The sequence below is a fragment of the Trichoplusia ni genome, chromosome 7 (assembly GCF_003590095.1).
Source record: "Trichoplusia ni isolate ovarian cell line Hi5 chromosome 7, tn1, whole genome shotgun sequence".
Taxonomy (NCBI): Eukaryota; Metazoa; Arthropoda; class Insecta; order Lepidoptera; family Noctuidae; genus Trichoplusia; species Trichoplusia ni.
In genome coordinates this window covers 15,001,436-15,021,560 of record NC_039484.1, presented here as the reverse complement: position 1 = coordinate 15,021,560, position 20,125 = coordinate 15,001,436, and the positions used below count along the sequence as shown (strand labels likewise).

The 20,125-nt window shown below is 34.3% G+C and overlaps 1 protein-coding gene across 1 annotated transcript; it reads right to left on the bottom strand.

Annotated features, from left to right (window-relative positions):
- Nucleotides 1-13,584: 13,584 nt before the first annotated feature.
- On the bottom strand, nucleotides 13,585-15,435 carry LOC113496001 (NADH-ubiquinone oxidoreductase subunit 8-like). Its single transcript, XM_026875045.1, has 2 exons — nucleotides 14,895-15,435; nucleotides 13,585-14,086 (listed from the first exon to the last, which is right to left on the bottom strand). Exons 1-2 carry the CDS (start codon nucleotides 15,205-15,207, stop codon nucleotides 13,653-13,655), a joined length of 747 nt encoding a protein of 248 aa, XP_026730846.1. The 5' UTR covers nucleotides 15,208-15,435; the 3' UTR covers nucleotides 13,585-13,652.
- Nucleotides 15,436-20,125: the final 4,690 nt, after the last annotated feature.

Sequence of the window (20,125 nt, the reverse complement as noted above, 5' to 3'; positions counted from 1 at the left end):
TACTTTGACTTACTTTGTAACTTGCTTTTGTTGACTTGCATTTATATAAGTAAAATACGAATTATCCCATATAAAATTTTAGACATATGTTTAATTTTAAGTACCCTGTTTATTTCATAAGCTTTTTTTGTGGTCGCTAAGTCATCTACTCATTAAAACATTTAATTTTCAAATAAGTAACTTCCAATAACAGTCTGCATACTACGCTTCTAAACAATTAATGTGAAAACTATATTATAAGTACAGCACACACAATATTGTTTGATGGTATGTAAGCAGTAAAGGGATAGTACGTGACGCGAATGCCTCGTGAGGGAATCAATTTTGTCCATCTAGCAGGATGCAGGCGCCAAGCCGAGCGTTAATAACTCGAATAAATTACAGAACGAGGTCGTTACTGGTCATATAATATCATTAAAAACATTCTGCAATCGCTTCATATGTGGACAGTTCTTATTTGTGAATAGGAACTTTTATTACTGAGCAGTAAATGTACTTCTTTCCTAGCCGATTTCGAATTTGGCGAATGACATTTTTATGTGTTCGAAGATGATTGCAAAAGCCATCCTTTGGTGTATTTATAATATATCCTTAACAAAACCTATAAGGTTTCCTAGTATACGCCTCTTGTTCATTGAAACCATATGTTTTGTTTTGCTCTTTCTTAATTAATTCATTCTAAAATACAGCGATGAACAATGCGGGAAAATAACCTTTAACAAAAACGAAAGCTTTTTTTATCATTGATATTGTTAATCCAAAAATTATCAAGCATGCTGATCTATGTCCGTCCTCTTCAAGAACAAGTCAATAATGGGACATTTTCTGGTAATTTTATTTAAATTATGGGGATAGTTATAAGAAATCGAAACTACCGGCATCAAACACTGGATTCTATTTTTTCTTAAGTTAAAAGTAACGAACCTAAAGATCAAGTCGTTAAGTATAGACATAAATGGGTTGGAATAAGTAGATAGGTATACTTAACGAATTATTCGGTAGACTAGATTTAATGTCAGATGCACGTATAAAGCTGGTTTCATCTCAAGCCTTTGTGCTGCTATCTCAATCAGCTGGTGGCCGAGTCGTGTGTTCTGTACAGTGTACAGTAAACTTTATAACTATGTAAGTGTCTTGTAGATTGCAAAGGAGCGTATGTAATTTACATGTGTTGTTGTTTACTGTGTATTTGTGAATCAGATTATGAGTAAGAGAAAGAGGTTTGATTTGCTCTTAAAAAAGATTGAGAGCTTAAATGCGCTCTCGTAATTGGGAAAGTATATTGAATGTAATTTACATGTTTTCAATTCGAATAATGCTGTATTGATCGTCGGTAATAAGTCGACTTTTCTTTACCTTTTATCATTGAAATATAATGTTAAAAAAGTCCCCTCAATCATTAAAACGGCACCATAAAATAACGTTATTAGTATTTCTATCGGTTGAGACGGGAGGCGAGCGGATGTTGATCCGAATAATTTTATTCGGGCTGCGTTCCCACTCAAGCGAGTACAAACGAAGCAAAAACCAGTAGTATAAAGTTAACGAATTGAATTTTCCGACTCATCTCTGTTTCAGGGTAAACATCCAACAATTTTCGCCGCTCAGCTCTTCCACGCTTTGCTTGTTTCGGGCTAAGTGAAAACACAACCTTATTATACCTTAGATTATTTATGTTTAGATACCGCAGTACCTTTCCGACTTGCAAGAAAGCGGAACTTTTGTGTTTTGTTTATGTGTTTCATTGCTCAAATTTACGCATTAGTGTGTACCGTTGTTCTTCTAGATATTAAGCGAATAAATTTATATTTGTTTTGCTAAATATGCATGTGTATTTATCGTCGTATTATATTTTCTTTTCTCTGTATCAGCTTACTTTGTGAATTTCAAAGACATCGACTAAAAGCCCGTATGACGATATTACACTTTAATGTCTCAGACACATTAAGACTTAACGGCAAAAAGCTGAGACTTAAAAGCTATTTTCCTTCAAGTCTTCAATCATTAAATACGTACGTTATAACTTAAATATGGCAACGTAAACCTGCATAAAATATATAAAGGAAAGTACCGTAAAGTGCACCTTTAGTGTACATTTCAGATCATTTTAGTTGAGAGAGCCGGCTCAATATCCCCAAGTTTAAATCACACAGCGAGGCGCTCCATTATTTTTCTTAAAGCTTTCAAAACTTTACACGCCGTGTCTTATGGCAGAGAGGAAATCTTGTAAATATATGATTTATCTGAAACTATCCGATGTATTTATAGGGCAATAACCTTCGTTCGTGAGGGACCTGGATTGCTAACTCGAAGTTATTTCGTAGAGCTCTCTCCTTTTCTATACAGAAAGTGGTCTTTACCACGTATTAGGTCCATTACTGGCCGGTATTGTAGTGATTAAACTTTAAAAAACAAGATATAATTTAATAATTAACTGTAATTCAATAACACATAACAAGCGTGAAACGCGGTTATTTAATTAATAATAATACTCGATCGAGGTCATTGTAAATCATACATGTTTATCATTTCAATAATAAAATAATTGTTTTTGAACTGCGTACTTTGAACGCATTATTTAAATACCCTGTGACACAGAATTCATTGAACAATATAATTAATATAAATCAATTATATTTAAATGGTTAACACGCAGCAAAACTTGTTATAAATCATATTTTGCTAATGTATTTCGCCAATTAAATATTTTGTTTACAAACTAATTTGTTTCTGGCCGAGATTGAAAATGTTGAGTTAACGAATCATCAGATATGTACATATCAAAGAGAGAGTATCGCAGCACTTGATAGCTCGTACCTATCGGTTAATTACAGCAAAAAGTGTTTAATTGGGAAAAGGTGAATTAATTTTCATATACAGTAACAAGTTTTCCGATAAATTTCATCTCATTTGTGTCTATTAAAGCATCCTTTAGTTGGTATTCCAGTACATATTAATTAACTGGTGCAAGCTTAATTGAACGAAATTTATATTTGTAAAGGCGAATATGTAAGCTTTTGCAGCATAACAGACACGTAATAATTCGTCATCTCACAGTAGAATAAAACCTTTTTTTAGGAGGACTAAGAGAAATTCACCTGCCATCATAAAAAATCTTATAGGTTCGTTAATTATTCATTCCCGTTAAGTCAAATAATTTACTTGTAATATCCGTCCATTATTTAAGTGGTAGAGACTTGTCAGTAGCGATCGTCTTCTCCGACCTCGTGCCATTTACTTTGCGTCTCTCCTCGTTTATACATTCAATCAATTGACCTCAGGTAAAATATTAAATTTGATCATATTTTTTGGTGTAACCAGTGATGAATGAAGTTATTCGTAGACAAATTAAGTGATTCACTTCCGTTAATCGTCATTATTAAAACAACCTAAAATTACTTATGTTATGAGACTAAAAATCAATACTTAATTTTTGACCATACCGGTCTTTACAAATTTCTTTTAGTAATGATATGTTGGACTAGTGTCATTGCTCACTCATTGGTTACAATACAATATGGCGGATAAGTCATATAAATATTAACATAACTTTCATACTGGATCTATTGGTACACGAGAATCTTTGACAAAGATGTTTAATCTAATTTCGGTAATGGGTATCGAAGGGTCGAAGTTGTATTCTGTAGGACAAAATTGTATAAAGTAATTTTATACGTCCGGTATTTGTACAATGGAGCAGTGAATGTACCTATGAAATTAGAAGATGATTCAGGTACATACTTTGAGCGGAAAAGATAGAATCAATTTGGATATCGGGTACGACCCATTATAATAATATTATTTTACAGAAACTAGCCTATGGCATCCCAAAGCTGGTCAAATTCCTCTGTTGCTATTGTTTATCTCTTTACACATCACCTCAAGACAGCCATCGCGATATGTATTATTTACATCTCGCTACCACTTTCTGGGTATAACATAAATAATAAAAGATTAATACATAATAATATTGTATAGCAACCCAATCAATACATACTACATAGGAGAACCGCAATCAACAGAGTTCTACGAATATTTGCAGATAAAGTTTTCTACGCGGTATGAATATCATCGGTTCGGCTAATGAGGAAAATCTTCTTATTACAAGTGGAGGAAGCATAACTCGAATAATAAATACTCAATAACGATACCAATTGTGAAAAGCGGAATACTTAGGTATACCTTAAGGTAACAACATCTCTTGGAGGAAGTGAGATAGTGCATTATGCGATGTCGTGCCGTCCCTCTTCCACACATGCAATTCTAGCTTTAAAGAGCAGTGGTATACTCCAATTCACTGTTAAACAAGAAAATTACACTTTGATAGAACTCTCGAAGCTTATTGGTTTCCTGCCAAACATCCATGCTTATGCTATAGGTACCTAAAGACCATTAATTTGTTGTTAAGTTATTATTAGTTTCGAGTTCAACAAGCGCACCGCCTACCTGTGCAACTTCACGGGAATAGTAAACCTTATTACAAAGAAAATGTAGACACACGGCGTTCTCTTTGGAAAATACCAACGACTAGTGTTACACGACACGTAATTGAGTCTTGGGATGTTTAGCGAGAGGTCAATGAACGTTCCGTGAGATACCGAGATGGATAAAGACTTGATAATTACATCGTGCAAAGGAGTTTCGCTTTAGTATTGCATTAACGACTAAGATGTTGAACAGTGAGCATATTATATTATATATATACATTTCGTTTATAATGATCTGCTGTTGTCTTGGGATTCTTTTGAACTAACTTGTGATAATACCGTGTGTCAGCAACCAAATTGTGCCTATATTAGTTGTATCTTTAGCACGTAAAAAATCCTAAACAGTGTCAGGTACAAAGGTTTTTTCTTAAGTATACGCAGTTAGCCTGAGCACTGAAATTGACTTTTTCACTGGGTGTCACTCAAACAAGCTTTCGAGTTCATAATATTAGCACATTAGTGTTTTATAGCTGTTGGTTGGCTTGCGTCTTATTATAAAATACTAGAAACTGCACCGCAAACAAGGCAACTGCATGAAACAGACGACTAGCTATAAATTGGGTTTGTAGCCTTATGAAAATATGCAACTTAACTCACTGGTTTACGTTCAAACCACGAATTGTGACCGTCGCTACTTTCGAATTTATACTCAATAATATCAGTCTATTAAGTATGTGTAAAACTGTAAAACAATAATAAATAATGGACTATAACAGTAACGGAAAATAAACCGATTCCAATTTTTAAACAAAAGAGGAGAGTGTAGTAGGTATTTTTCAAGATTATCAAAAATCTATTATTTTTTCAACTTTTAACATAGTTGTAAGTCTTGCACTTCAATATACATAAATATATTCTGAACTCAGTCCACAGTACAGCAAGCCATAATGTAAGGGTATCAATCAATCATGTTCTAGCTGTCGCCTGTACACCAGCAATTTTAACATCGGCATCGCCATAATTTTATACGAAAAAAATGTTTTTTTTTCATTCATTGTAATCAAGCATAAAAATTACGTCATTTCTTAATCATCAACGGGCTAGCCTTTTCCCAACTATATAATAATATGTTGGGATCGGCTTCCAGCCTAACCGGATTCAGCTAACCTGTAACATAATGATTAAATCTTTTAATGTAACGTCTTATAAACAAAAAGAAACTCACCTAATTTCTAGTCTCTCTGAATATCATTATCTGACAAGAGAACTACGATGACTGCGGCGGTAGCAGGTAGCAGCCGCTCTTACGGTGTGGGCTAGACTAAATTGGATTAGGAACAAATTTGAAAAGAAATGTGAATCCAAATTCAAAACCATTGACATCCATTAAACGTCAGTAAAACGAAATAAAAACAAATGCTAGCAACAAAATTCAATTTGGTCTTAACGTTAAAATATAAATAAAGACAGTGAAATACAGAAAGATGTTCGGTATTTAATTTAAACGGATTACTAATGCCCTGTTATCTCTCGTTGCCCCAATGTTTTATTTTACCTCCGCTGCCTTCCTCTGAGGGCCGCGTCAGAGTCAAGTGTAAACCATTTGTACGTCATTTGTATTATTTTGTGTAACAAGAGGCACTTGTTTCAAATAAACAAACAATTGAAACGGATAGTAACTAATTGGTTCTGTTTTATATGAGCTTTTAAGCTTTTTGTGTTTCGTGGAAAAATTTGAGTAACGATATTTATACTCGGAGTCACTCGGAATTATGACCTAAATGTTAAAACAAATATACAGCTTTATTTGGTATCAATATTTCTACGTATTTGTCATATTTCTATTTTATATTACTATTTGTACGAACTATTTTGTGTAGTAAAAATGGACAGCTTTATTACAGAAAAGGAATATTTTATTCGTTGAACAACCACCTATTAATATTAGTACCAACGCAACGTGCAACGTGCAAAGTAGATAGGACTTTTTTATTCAAAACCTCTTTTTAAATTTTGACAACATTTTCGGCAAAGTAAATACAAATACCTAAACATTCAAGTTACATTCGAATACAAAGTATTTCACATGTTAATCTCAGATACATTACAGCAGCACTCAATTTAATTCGAATCCATTTAGCTGTAACATTGATGGAGTATCCAACATCAATGCTATCAAACTTAGAAAATTTTAAAATAAAGGTTCATGAATTTATGTTATGTTTTCAACAAAGGTTTTAATTATTCTGAAATTCAATAGTTGCTATCTAAACAATATTTACTAAAAACTACTTGAACGCAACTGACAGTTACCAGGATGTATATCACGACATTTTTTACTATGTCGGCGTTTGACCTACCAAACCCACGACAAACTTAATTTTAACAAAAGAAATAGAAGAAAAACTTTTGAATAATAAGTAGTATATTTACATGGATCGGACCACCAAATATTAATTATGAGATAACATATATATATATATAACCGAACCATATATATATATTTTAATTCAAAATATAATAGAAAAGAACAACATTATTCGTATTCAGCCTTTCCAAAAATACAGAGAGAATTTAGCAGTTTATTATAAAAACAAAAATTCTGACTATTAAAAGTGGATTTTATTTTGCTATCGGATGTATGCATCAAATTTACTTTGTCAAGGCAACCAATCCGTAAAATCGAATTTCGCTAGTGGCTCGAATAGCCACAAAAAATTGTAGGAGTATGGTATGGGTAATGGTGAATACTTAAATGAAATTTCGTAGATTGTCTCTACCCTTTGTGCAGTTTTTCATCTCTTTGACAGTCTCTAGGCTAGGTCGCGCGCTGCTAATCACGTTATTGGAATTCTGTCAAAGAATTTTTTGGGTTTTAAAACGTGGTATTGTTACGTCGTTTCCTATACGTAGTTTCGAGATTCATAATGCCTGAGGGCCGTGGGAATGTGTCTGTATTGTGACTACGTAGCTGCAGCGCAGTCGACACGGGCATTCAATCAAGAGCGCATGTTTTTTCCCCTCACTCCCAGAGACTTTAATTGAAATGATATTTCGATTTTTTAAATAACGAGTGAGGTTCTTGATTGAACTTAATTTGAACAAAATAAATATATTTTGTCAGCAAGGCATGTTAAAATGACAACATTTGCTGTGTGAATTTAGCAAAAACAGAATAAAAAGAAACACAATTAAACAACGATTTTTCAGCCGCAGATAAAATATTTACCTGGTTTTAAATTATTAGCCTCCGCTCTCAAAAATTGCACGCAAAAAACAACATTAAAAAGCCATTTACGTACGTCTGTTTCTTTAGACTACTAAATCTATCTAAAGTGCAATATAATAACTGGGGTTAAACGTTTTAAGCTCACATTCGTGGCAATCCAACATTTAAAACTGTGCTCTTTTAAAGTTTGAATAATATTTTTGCATGATTTACTCTTGGTGTTCGTAGATTCAATTCATGCATACTGTATGTATGTAATTCATCGCTGGAGTTCTATTAAAAAATATCATAAAAAAATGAAAATTTAGACGATGTTTAATTTTTCAAGAAGTGTTTTTTTTTAATATTAAATTGCTTTATTATAAACTAAAAAAAACAGTCAAGATTTAATTTTAGCAGCGCATTTTGTGTTACAAACAGTTCTTGATAGGTATATCTTTTTAAATTTATGAAGGTACAATCTTATTCAGCCAGTACTGTTTTATACTGTCCGTATATAGATTAAATTAAAAATATCCAATGGTAAGTGTTTGTCGAAATATTCGAACGGCCATTATCGTCGACAAAAAGAGGTCGTAACTTTAAATCATAACCTTTGGCTGCAGTTGTTATCACATAATAGTGTCGGCGTGACAAGTTTAATTGAAGAGGTTAACTATCGAGATGGTTTCACAATATCAATTCTTGTTCGTTTAATAATTTATTATTTATGTTTTCATTATGAATTGTTCTACCTGGCAAGTAGTCAAAATATGTTTATTATGGTGGATTTCATGATTTTAATCAACTTTCTTTCTTCTGCAGATTTAATTATTTAGGAACAGAACACATAGTCAATTAGATAAACGCTTAAATCAAAACACATACTACATTGCCTTGTAGTCTTTATAAACCTTTTTACCTTAAGTACCAATCTAAATGTAAACCACTAACATTTGTTTAAAAGTTTCCAGCCTTTTCGTTGTGCTTTCCGCAGTCGGTCCGTAGTCAGGGTTCACGATAAATTGGATTATCTAGAGCCGATGACATGATGGGTAGAGGTTCCGAGTTGCTCCGACAATGGCTAAGTTGTTTCATACCTAAATACGTTCGTATAGGTAGATCAAAGCGCTTTCTATATGCTTTAAATAGGGTCTGTTGACGTAGTGCAAGCGAGATGGCATTAGGTGCTTAGTAGTGCGCTGTCCCGCTTCCTCTAGTACATTAGTCCTGTTTTAAGAGCTTTTAGTCGTCATAGGCCTATGCAGTATGCATAGTAGGTTGTATTGATGGAAAACAGATTTGCGTTCAAGCTTAATGGTATGGCGTCATCCAAAGTGCAGTTAGCTATATAAAGGTAACTTTTTGTTCGAAAATATATTTTTGGCGCTAATGTTTTTTCTTATTCCTACAATTGTGAAGGCACTGAAGAGATATGGTGATTTTTTTTTTCATTAATTTGATTTGAAATAACACACTCTATTATAACAGTTGCTTTTAAAAATGTTGCTCATTCCATATTGCTCTTTTAAATTTTGAAGTTGTAAATTTTCGTAGTATCTCTTTTGCTTGCAAATTATGAAAGGAAAATAATAGCGCGCTGAAAGACACAACATAATAGCCTTATCACACAGCAAGCCTTGCCTTTGAAGAATAGTGCATCGTTAGCTCTTCGTCGAGGATATTCCTAACAGCACATTCTTTATACTGAATATTTGATGAATGTATAGCAAGGCGTTCTATAAAAAATAATAGAAAATATACGACGTTTTAAAGCGACGATTCTCGATGCTTCAGTCGGTGCTCGCGCTATTATCAAATTAAGAAACTCGCCCACTGTCGAGCTTGTACTAAGATTTATCTAGGTAAAGTTGAGAAGCCACGGCGCCCACTTTGTCGTCTCATATATATTGACTGCGGCGGTGAATGTCGGCTCGAGCCCCAACTATTTCTGCCAGCGGCCATATTCACTGCATTTTAGAATTCAATTGAGCTGACTTCGTGAGTTTTCTCTTTAATTCGATCCAACCATCTTGTTACACAGACTGAAACCGGCAAACTTTCCTTCCCACATTTCCAATAAAAAAGATTTGAATACTTACATTTTTATTTTGCGTCCAGGTAATTACAGTTAGTTAAAAACCACATTAAAGTTAAAATAATACCGGTTTTAAACTTCCATGTACAAAATGTAATTAGATTCAGCTGTAACAACGTGCCGTAATGGAACTATTGAGCCACATAATGTTTGTTTGTTGGCTAAATTAAGATTCTTTGTAATGTAATGTTTGGTTTTCATAATAACAAGGCACATCTAAATTATTCATATAAAACATTTGTAGATTTATCAGCATTTCAACGTTTATTTTCTGTGGAAATTCACAAGCATTTCATAGTTGAATGAGAAGAAAGTAATTGGAGCTTAATTCTGTTAATCGAGCACATTAAATGCCGGTATCACGACACTGCCGCCGCTGGCCCTAATGGCCTTTTACCAACGCATTTACCTAACGAATGACCTAGGACGGCGCGCGTCCTGCCTGTCTGGCATCAGCAAGTTGCTACAATTTAAAACCCAATATACGAGTCCCGGGAGCACTCCACTGTGCAAACCTCAACTTGCTGATAATAATTTCAGAAGCAAAATTGAGCAGCTTGTTCAATATCGCTTGCCCGCACGTGGTGACTCAAAATGTTGCATGGAAAGCAAAACGACCAGTTTATTCGTTGTTCACCAAATGGGAAAGCTATTCTCAATAAGACCTTACAAAACTCAAACTACGTAACTATAACTCGCAGCGTCACGCAATAGGCAGTTAAACAATATATCACTGGTATAGTTCCTCACGTTCGGCTCCTTACACTTTATAAAAGGCAGCACTGATTTGGTTACGCATTAGCGCAACCTAAATACAATTAATCAAAGTTCGAATCACAACATTGATGAATCACCGAACAATAAAACCTAACGATAGCAATGAATTATACAATTCAGTACCCTGTACTAGAAATAGTTGGAATAGTTCGATACTGATTTGGGAACATTTTAGTTCTGAACACTGATTTAGTTTCGCTAAATTATATAGTTTTGGTAAATTACACTCTCTGAACTAGTCGTAGATCGTTAAGAATCTGAATGCACATTAGCAAACAATGCAGTAACAGAGGTTCAATAACTCTAAGTAAGACTAAATTAATGACTAAGTATCAGGAACTAAATTGACTTCAAATTTTCTTGAATTTCTAAAGTTCAAATCAACTTTTGGGATGAAGTTTGTGTGAAAATACTTTCAGACTAATTAATACAGCAGTGGTTTAACTTTGCCGCTTAAGTCAAATCTTAATTATGTTTTATCGGGTTATAGATACTTAAATCTTTCCTTTAAACATTGTGCTCGGATAAAAATGTATTTAGGTTACAATCTATTTTGTTTCATTGATATCTGACAGACATGTTCTGTTCACGATTACGTAGTTAGCTCTTTTTCAGATAACGTATATTATGTAAAAAAGACATTTATTTTATTTCAAAGCTCGTTAAAACATTAAGAAAAAGAAATGTTTTGAAGTTCTCATCAGCTTCATATAGTAAAAGTTACATTCGCTATCTTTTATTTCCGTAACATTTGCTGAGCTGCCTCCGTACTTTACATAATCAATTAAATGAAATATAATAAAACAGCTTTCTACAGACATATGTACCTGTTCATTCTATTATGGAGTCAAGTAGCAATATCGTGTTGCCTTTGTTTTTGTTTCGTAAAACCAATGAAAGTCACGTAAAGTTCTATATTTTTGAAAAGTCATTAACTTCGCAACCCGTTGTTTTTGAATCAAAATCGTAACTTTATTTCATACCTAAATCATGTTCTAAACAAAATAAGATAATTGTTACCAAAATGTAATTTTAATGTTGGTAACTTTTGAAAAGCAATTGTTTAACTTTATTTTATAACTTTGTTAATTGCTTTTTGTGATGTACAGACAGTTATAAGTTTTGAGTAAGGATTTTACAAGGTCTGTTTGTTGTCATTCATATTTTAGCACTTGTGAACTGCCTGATTATGAACATTCGTTTTGTTGCTAAGGGAATAAACAATGCAAAAGCGCGAGCGCCTGTAGACAAGTTACATTAATTTCATCTTTAAGGTTAAACTTTTTCTCTTTACATATTTGTATTAAATTACATAGAATAATTTTGTAATTCATTTTTGTGATTTTAGTAACCTATTATGTTCAAGTCACTTAATTTTGTCAGTTGCATTGTTCTTTCAATGCACGATTCTGGACATTGCCGTCCGTAGCTAGATGTATACAACTAATTAAAATGTAGGCAATCAAGATATGCAGTTTTTTAGACAAGTTGTTTTACCCAGTTGATATTCTTATGGCACGTCCTTCGCCCTGAGGAAGGACTGATCGGAGTCTTGCTAGCTTAAGCCTTTAGAATGTTCCCTTTTTCAAAGCGGGAGCGCTTTGAAGTATGAAATGTAGATACAAGCTTTACTTATTTGTAACGCGGTTGACTGGTGAATGCATTATCAGTACTCAGATTTTAATTCTGCACAATAATGACGACACCAAACTCAACTTGCAGCCAAAAATTTTTTTAAATTTCTTAAAAAAAAACTACGATTTCAAACATGAATTAATATTCTTGAGCATTCCATTACTGGATAAAAACCGTGTCTGAGATACGGAAGTACCTAAAAATTGTCCTACTCCAAAAAGCAAGGTTAATTCTCTTGAACGCCTGACCTGAGTCAAACTGGGTTATATTCGTTGACTCTTCAGCCTAACCTTTTCCCAAACTTTGTTCAAGGTTAGCTGCCAGTACTACCAGATTTCGCTGAATACAGTTCACAAAAAGCATTGCTTATCCGACTTGCAAAATCTCCTAAACGGGTAGCGCTATAGTCCTATGTGAATGAAAAACTAATTATTTTGTGTTTGCCCGTTCGCGATTGCATACGCTTTTGCAACCTGCAGTCAAACGAAGTCGTCAACCTAATAGACGTTGACAAAGGCAATACGTTGGTATACGAGAATAGTAAGATCGTCTAGTTTCAAGCACAAAACTTGTCATGTACATAATAAACGTATTTCACAGAAACGGCATTTGTCAAAGAGCTGGAATAGTAAAGTCTTCCTTAGGAGTCTGACGAGAAGCCTTTATGGAAACATTAACATAATTATATTTGCATGAATTAGGAACGAAAATTAGTAAGAACGACTGAATAACTAGCTAGCCAGTTCACGTAGCTTGGTATAGCATGGAACATCTCTACTATGAAATGCTGATGAGGAAGAGGGACGATGCAATACGTTGAATATGGCTGTCTCACTTTAAGCACCTCACCTCTTAATATATTTGTAATACTGAACTGTTATTGTTCTATTTTTTATTTCTATTATTGTAATATTGTTTTGCAAAACGAGAAAAAAAAATTGAAAATGAGTCGCTACTTCTTGACCTTCAATTCCTGGACCAATTTTGACTGATTGAGCTGACAAGTCCTAAACTCCAGCGAGCTCAAAAAACATCATGTTATTTGTACCTTATCATTTTGTTTGTCAGTAATCCTAATTATCATAGTACTTACGGAACCCAGACATTTTTCGCTCTTTACAGTTTTCGGATAGTATTACCATGTTTTGACCCAGTAAAATAGTTATCTGCCTGTACAATATTTAAATGGCGTGAAAACAATACCTCATATAGTTACTTAAAACCTTAAATTTCGTTCATGTTCAGGTTAATTAACTCGATAATAGCGGCTTTGTAATAAAAGTGAACCATTTCACATCACCAAACTATCGTGCTGTTATTTCGCAGTATAGCATTTCTATCTTAATATTGAGTAAATTTTCAGTATTAAGTATAATCAGACATCTTTATAGAATTGTAATTATTTAATAAGATTTTTAAATACTACGAAATAGCCGAAATAAGTATAATAATTCAATATAGCATAATTGCTTTAAACATAATTGCGTCAAATAAATTGCAATAAAAATTAACGATACAAATGATTGTCTCTGATATTACTAACAATTTCAGGCTCCCAACGATCACCATTAGTGAGTAACTTGTCCTTGTTATAGATGAGTTCTTCGCGAGTTTCTGTGGTGTACTCGAAGTTGGGTCCTTCTACGATGGCGTCGACGGGGCAGGCCTCCTGGCAGTAGCCGCAGAAGATGCACTTCGAGAGGTCGATGTCGTAGCGCACGGCGCGGCGCGAGCCGTCACTCCTCTCCTCTGCATCGATGGTGATCGCCTGCGCCGGGCACATCGCCTCGCACAGCTTGCAGGCTATGCACCGCTCTTCCCCCGTTGGGTACCTCCGCAAAGCATGCTCCCCTCTAAACCGAGGCGACAAAGGACCCTTCTCAAACGGATAGTTAATCGTAGCCGGCTCTCTGAATACATGCGATAACGTTACAGCAAAACCTGACAATGAAAATAACTAATTAACTACTAATAGAATTCAAGCTCTAATTGAAGTTATAAATGAAATTTTAAACAAAGCCGTTTTGCAATTAAGTACGGAACCACATTACGAAACTATAAAGCTCTCGTAAGCGCATAGTCAAGTTGTGTTTGTCATAGAGCAATTAACAAATAAACATTATTAAATACTCGTGAGTTAAGCTTGCGGTTACTTTGCTTGTAGCATAATCAAGAAATAATACGAATGTACGAACAGTAATTATCAAATAGTGATTTTAAAATGTCCCTGTACCGTTTAAATGGTTTTGAATAGGCACCTGAATATTGGACAGCAGTTACAATAATATTGCTACATTCGGCAAATTGAATGCCCAGTACTGAAACTGCAATCTCATTTAACAAATATGCGGCATGTTGCCGGCGCGCTTGTCTGCATCGACGTGATTCTGCTACTGAAGTTGATGGACTGCGGTCCGTGTATCTACATGTAGTGTGATTGTCTCTACAGACCGTGTAACTGTCCTGCGATAACGCGCAACAATGTAAAATATTTTGTGTAATCCTTAATCAAGCCTCATTGATTCTGAAAACACTCTGAATTCAGCAAATACTCCCAAACCAGTAGTTGTCTCAAATTGCAATTGATAACTCTTACAATCCTTCTAAGAAGGGCTGAGCCCTTTCGAGAGAGGTTTATACGACAAGAAACAAGTGAGGCGTGTCGCGATCTAGTTAAAGATGTGTATTCCTAACAAAGAGTGGCTTGTCGGTAGTTTTGTGTACCGTAATAAAGAACAAAAGTGCGAACCTCGGATCAACTCCGTCCAAAATAAAGTTTGCGATATTCGATCAAGGAAGTCCTTCAGTGTAGTAGTCGGCGGTACGTGGCTCACGTACAAGAAATTAGTATCATATTTTGATCTTGGACAGCAGTAGAAGGGAGGGTATATTATTGGGGGCACGCAACTTGGTGGTGTCGGCGGAGTGACAGGAGGACAGGGCGGGCATGGCGGCCACGGAGGGCACGGCGGCGGCATGTAGCCCTGCTGATATCTCACGTGGTCCAAGGCGTTCAAAGCCCTCCTACTACTCAACCCTTTCATACGATTAATTACAAACATGTTTATTTTTATAACACAAGAACTTATAATGACATCACAAATTGACAATATTTGACAGCTAAACAAATAGTGGTGATGGAATTGTCAAACACATGAAATATCACGCAGTGAAAATAAGTATTTACCGTAATGAGGTGTGTTATAAATTAATAGGTGTTGCCCGCAACTTCAGCCGTGTGGCTATGAAGATATCCATCTACAATAAATATTGTTTCATCGTTTCGGAGTTATTATTTATATAAGTAAAAATATTTTTCTGATTCATTTTATTATTGCTATATACTCCTTAAAAAACATAGCTATTTGTCTTTAACTACTTGCAAAATTCTGGGAATTAAAAAAGTCACTAGCGAGTTTTTTTTACTGTTTAACAAAACTTCATACTTATATTGCAAAGTTACTTCAAATGATAAGGTCTAGTCGCCTGTATTTATATTAGTAGTACAGAATGTTAAAAGATTGTGATTAATGAGTTATGATCTTTTATTCAACGACTGACTTCTCTGAATTTTTATACAACTGTTTTCATAATGCGATTTACGTAATTGTTTATATATTAATGCAAATAGTACTCTACAAGAGAACTAGTCCGAAGTTCCAGTGCCTAAATAGTAAATTGTGACATTAAAAACGTGCCTATGGAATAAAACTTGTAGTACTAATGTAAAGATTCAGCTCCATACACATGCATTAGTCTAAGCACACATAAAAAAAAATAGCCTATTTTTTTCAAATCAAATCAAATCAAATCATGATGATTTGATTTGATTTGCCTATTTTTTATTTTGATAATTAACATTAAAATTCTACTTCTATATAAGATATGTATAATAAGGCTGGTTAGGGCTTTATTCATTGTATTTATTAATGTGACATGACTACCTTTATGTAAAACAACTTACCACATTATTTTTTGTTTGTCTTTTTTGAAGGCTGTCAAAAAATTTCGTGCACAAATAAAAATACCACCATATGATCCGCTGCGCACTAATAAAGGTTTTAATGAAAGTACACATCAATTTAATAAACGTAAATAAATTGAATTGTGGTTTTGTCCGTTCTAGCATGTCTTTTGAAATTTTGTTAATTAATTTTCACTAATATCTCATTTGGTTGTCATATAAATAATATAATTTATGCGGATTTCAAGTAAACAAGTAACCGCAAGCGATCCATATGCGTGCATGCATTTTACCATGTTTGTCCATATTCATTTTATGTATTGTATATACCTAGGTACGAATATAAATTAATTTCAATAACATTAGCGTTGAGGCTTTTATGTAACATAAAATAGTAATTCATTTTAGAAATCAATCAACAGATATTTGCACTTCCAATAGTTGCTTTCAATTTTTGTTTTTATTTTCCCCATTAGTGATATCACACAAAAGCATTTCATCGAGTACGTAACATAACGTTCGTATTATTTCTACACATAATCACTTTCTTGTTCACACCTAACCGAATATAAAGCTCGTAGTAATTATGCTACGCGTAGTTAATACGCTACGCATCGTCGCCTACGAGTAATACCGTATAGTTTCACATTTACACCGGATCATTTTGGTTTGGAACCGGACTCAGGTGAATATTTACACCTTTCACCTTCTAATTCCTTTTATTTATAAAGTCCAATCAGTGATCATCTATGTTTCAATTATAATCAATGAATAGAACTCACATTATATGGCTTTAATACACTAAATATACACGACTTTAGTTAAATACACCGCTTAAATGTCAAAGTGTTAGTTATTGGATCAATCAATAGACAGTTAAATTGATTAATTTATTGGAGTGAGGTCCGTTCAAAGGGCGCCATTAGGTTGCAATAGAGTGCTTCGGGCAACTAAACTTAGTCAGTTAGTAGTGTCCTGTAGAGCAACAAGTTTGTACTAACTATACAGTATTGAGTGACGTAAATGGGAAGCTAGAATAGAGTTAGAGGCTTTCTAGATAAAACGAAAACAATATTTACGGAGAGCATACTTCGAGCCACTCTTGCCACAAATAATTTCATGACATCAGACAAACCGCTTCGGAATAGTAGACATAAACAGCATACAAATGATTTTTAAAATAAAACAAAACTGTCCAATGACTATACTACTAAACGAACGGGAGTTAATCTTTAAAGTAAATACATGGAAATGTTTCGCGACTCAGTTCAATTGTTGATATTCCGCGCGAGGCTGCTTTGTTCACTATGAGCTGGTAGCAGAGAGTGAAGCCCCTGTATGCTTTTGTGCATACTCAAACACACTTTACTACCTAATAAATTTAGTAATTGTGCAATATACTCGCTTTAAGAATCCCCTGCAAAGTGCTTTGAGTAATACCCGGGATACCTTGCCGATGCGTTTCTGAGAATATTTCTTGTAATATAAATAATTTTCATACATTTATGGCAGATTTCCTTGAGATTTACGTTCCATTAAAAAATACTAAGTCAACGTTCCTTGGGAGCTATGTTGCTAAAGATTGATTACCATGTCATACTGTTTTTTCTGTTCTGAAACACTTACATTTTTCAGTTCACACGGCCATTCGTTAGCCAAAAAATGAAGCACTCTAAAAACCCAACAATTAGCATCATGTATTTAAATAGTTGGCAATGGTTCTGTCTTGTTAGTTAATTCCTGCTAACAACGTTGCGGTTCGGTCTGGCTGGCCACACGTACTGGCTGCGGTGTATCTACCTCAGCGTGTACGTCACTTGTTCAGCTACCTATAATCAAAGCGTTTTAGCTTTAAACTTGAAGAAACCACGTAATTAATAAGGGAATAACTATTTATAAGTTTGCAAGCGAACGACAACTTTCCTGACGTTAAGCCTCAAATTCAAGAGCCTTAAGACGTACAAGTTTCTGAGTTTGACGTTCATGACGAGTAATTCCTGGTTGTGATTATAGCTTCGTCGAACTTCATTATTTAAATACGTCACTAATTAGCTTTTCATAAGATTCATTTTCATTAAATAAACAATAGTATGCTTAATAGGAATACAAGATAATAACATTACAACAATAGAAGACAAATAGTCACACGTGGCTGCCACAACTATGCCCCTTATGTAATTCCCAACACGTTTTTTATATCGAATTGAAAATAGAGAGAAAGGCCTTCCAGGCGACCCCTTGGCGCTGCATGACCTAGATTAGAACAAAAATAAGTGATACCTACAGTTTCGTAACTTTATTTCTTAAACTCTGTTTTAGTTTAAGTTTTCCGTGACGTTGTGTCTCCGGAAGCCATGATATAGGTATACAGTATAGGTGTTTGTGAGTCTGTGATTACTAGCGATAGTTGGGCGTATATTACCGAAGTAAGTTTGATCACGTGTGCCCTGCTCGTGCCAGAGTCGTTAACTGGTCGTTATGCTAATAGCTATGTGACGCCTCCTCACCGCGCCATCCGATTACATGTGTTTTATCTTCTCCGGGGTTACTGAAACGAACCTGCATCCACCGACAAGCGTCACAACCTAAACCTTTAACTCCTCGTTCATTTTTCACTTAGTATTATCTCCATTATTCTCATGCCGCTCATAAATTCAACATTTTCTAGTAATATTTCATTCCTTAAAAACTAATACGTTGTGTTTGTACTTTTTTGGAAAATAAATATAATATGTCATGATCGGTTCTAAATGAATACCTCCGTCCGTCAACAAAAATGGAATGCAATGTAATATGGGCAAAACAACATGTTAAAAAAATAAAGTATGTAAATCGTATAAGTAACTAGATTAAATTTCATATCTGGCTAATCTACCGCGATCCAAAGGTCAGGTCAATTATTCAGAGGTCTGCGAGAGGATTAAACATATGTAGTAAACGTATGTAGCGTTATGGATTTTACATTTGGTTCTTAGTGTTGTACAGACAGTCAGACACATTTGAACCATTTCCCTAATGACGTAATAGATGGGCAATTTATCTTATGCAATTAACGAGCCTATCCTGACAATGTTAAATGCTATCGCTAATAGGCTTCCATTTGATCAATGTCATGTAATATATTATATACGTTGCGAATAATTACCGACAGACATTATCTCCTAGAAGATACTTATCACAAATAAGTAATTGGCAATCTATTGGTTAGTAACACTAATATGAAAGTGAACAATTGAAACGTGAATATCGAAAACTAGATATATACCTTTCACTGTAGAGTGTCAAGTTTTTTTTCATGCTTTTTATGCTGAATTTTAGTTTTTTTCGTTCTACAAAAGCACTAAACAATGCACCATTTCACACCGGAGCATACGGCATTTACTTTCTTAAAAGCTTCTGTGTTTTATGTAAAACAAGACATCTTCAAAATCATATGAATGATCATTCAGTTTCCTTACTGCACATTGGGGAAGATGACTGTAAAGGGTTACTCGCAATCAAGTAATTTGTTACCACAGGTACATGTCACCGCCACTAATGGCGACCATAATCTCGCTACTCAAACAGCATTATAATTATACAACTGTCACTTGTTTTCTGTCTCTACCATAATGTCAAGAAAATTGCACAATATCTAAGTATCCGTTCTGTTTTCTATTTTGGAATTTACCGATCATAATTTAAATGTAAGTATTTATTATATTCTGCACTAACATTGAAAAGCTCTGATTTTACATGCACTTAGTGTTAAACCACATCTTGTATGACCTGGACCTACTTGCATTAAACCAAATCTTGTAATCAAAATGAGTTGATATTGATATATGATATTTCTTATCATATTCATGTAGCAATGTGAGTGTAACTGATTTAAAAGCTTGTTTTCAAAACAACTTATTTTCCGATAGGTTATTAATATTGGACGGTAGTCAATATTACCATTGAAGTGCCTCGATCATTCATATCACTTGACCTTTCCCCAACATAATTCTTAGGATTGGCAATAACACAAATCA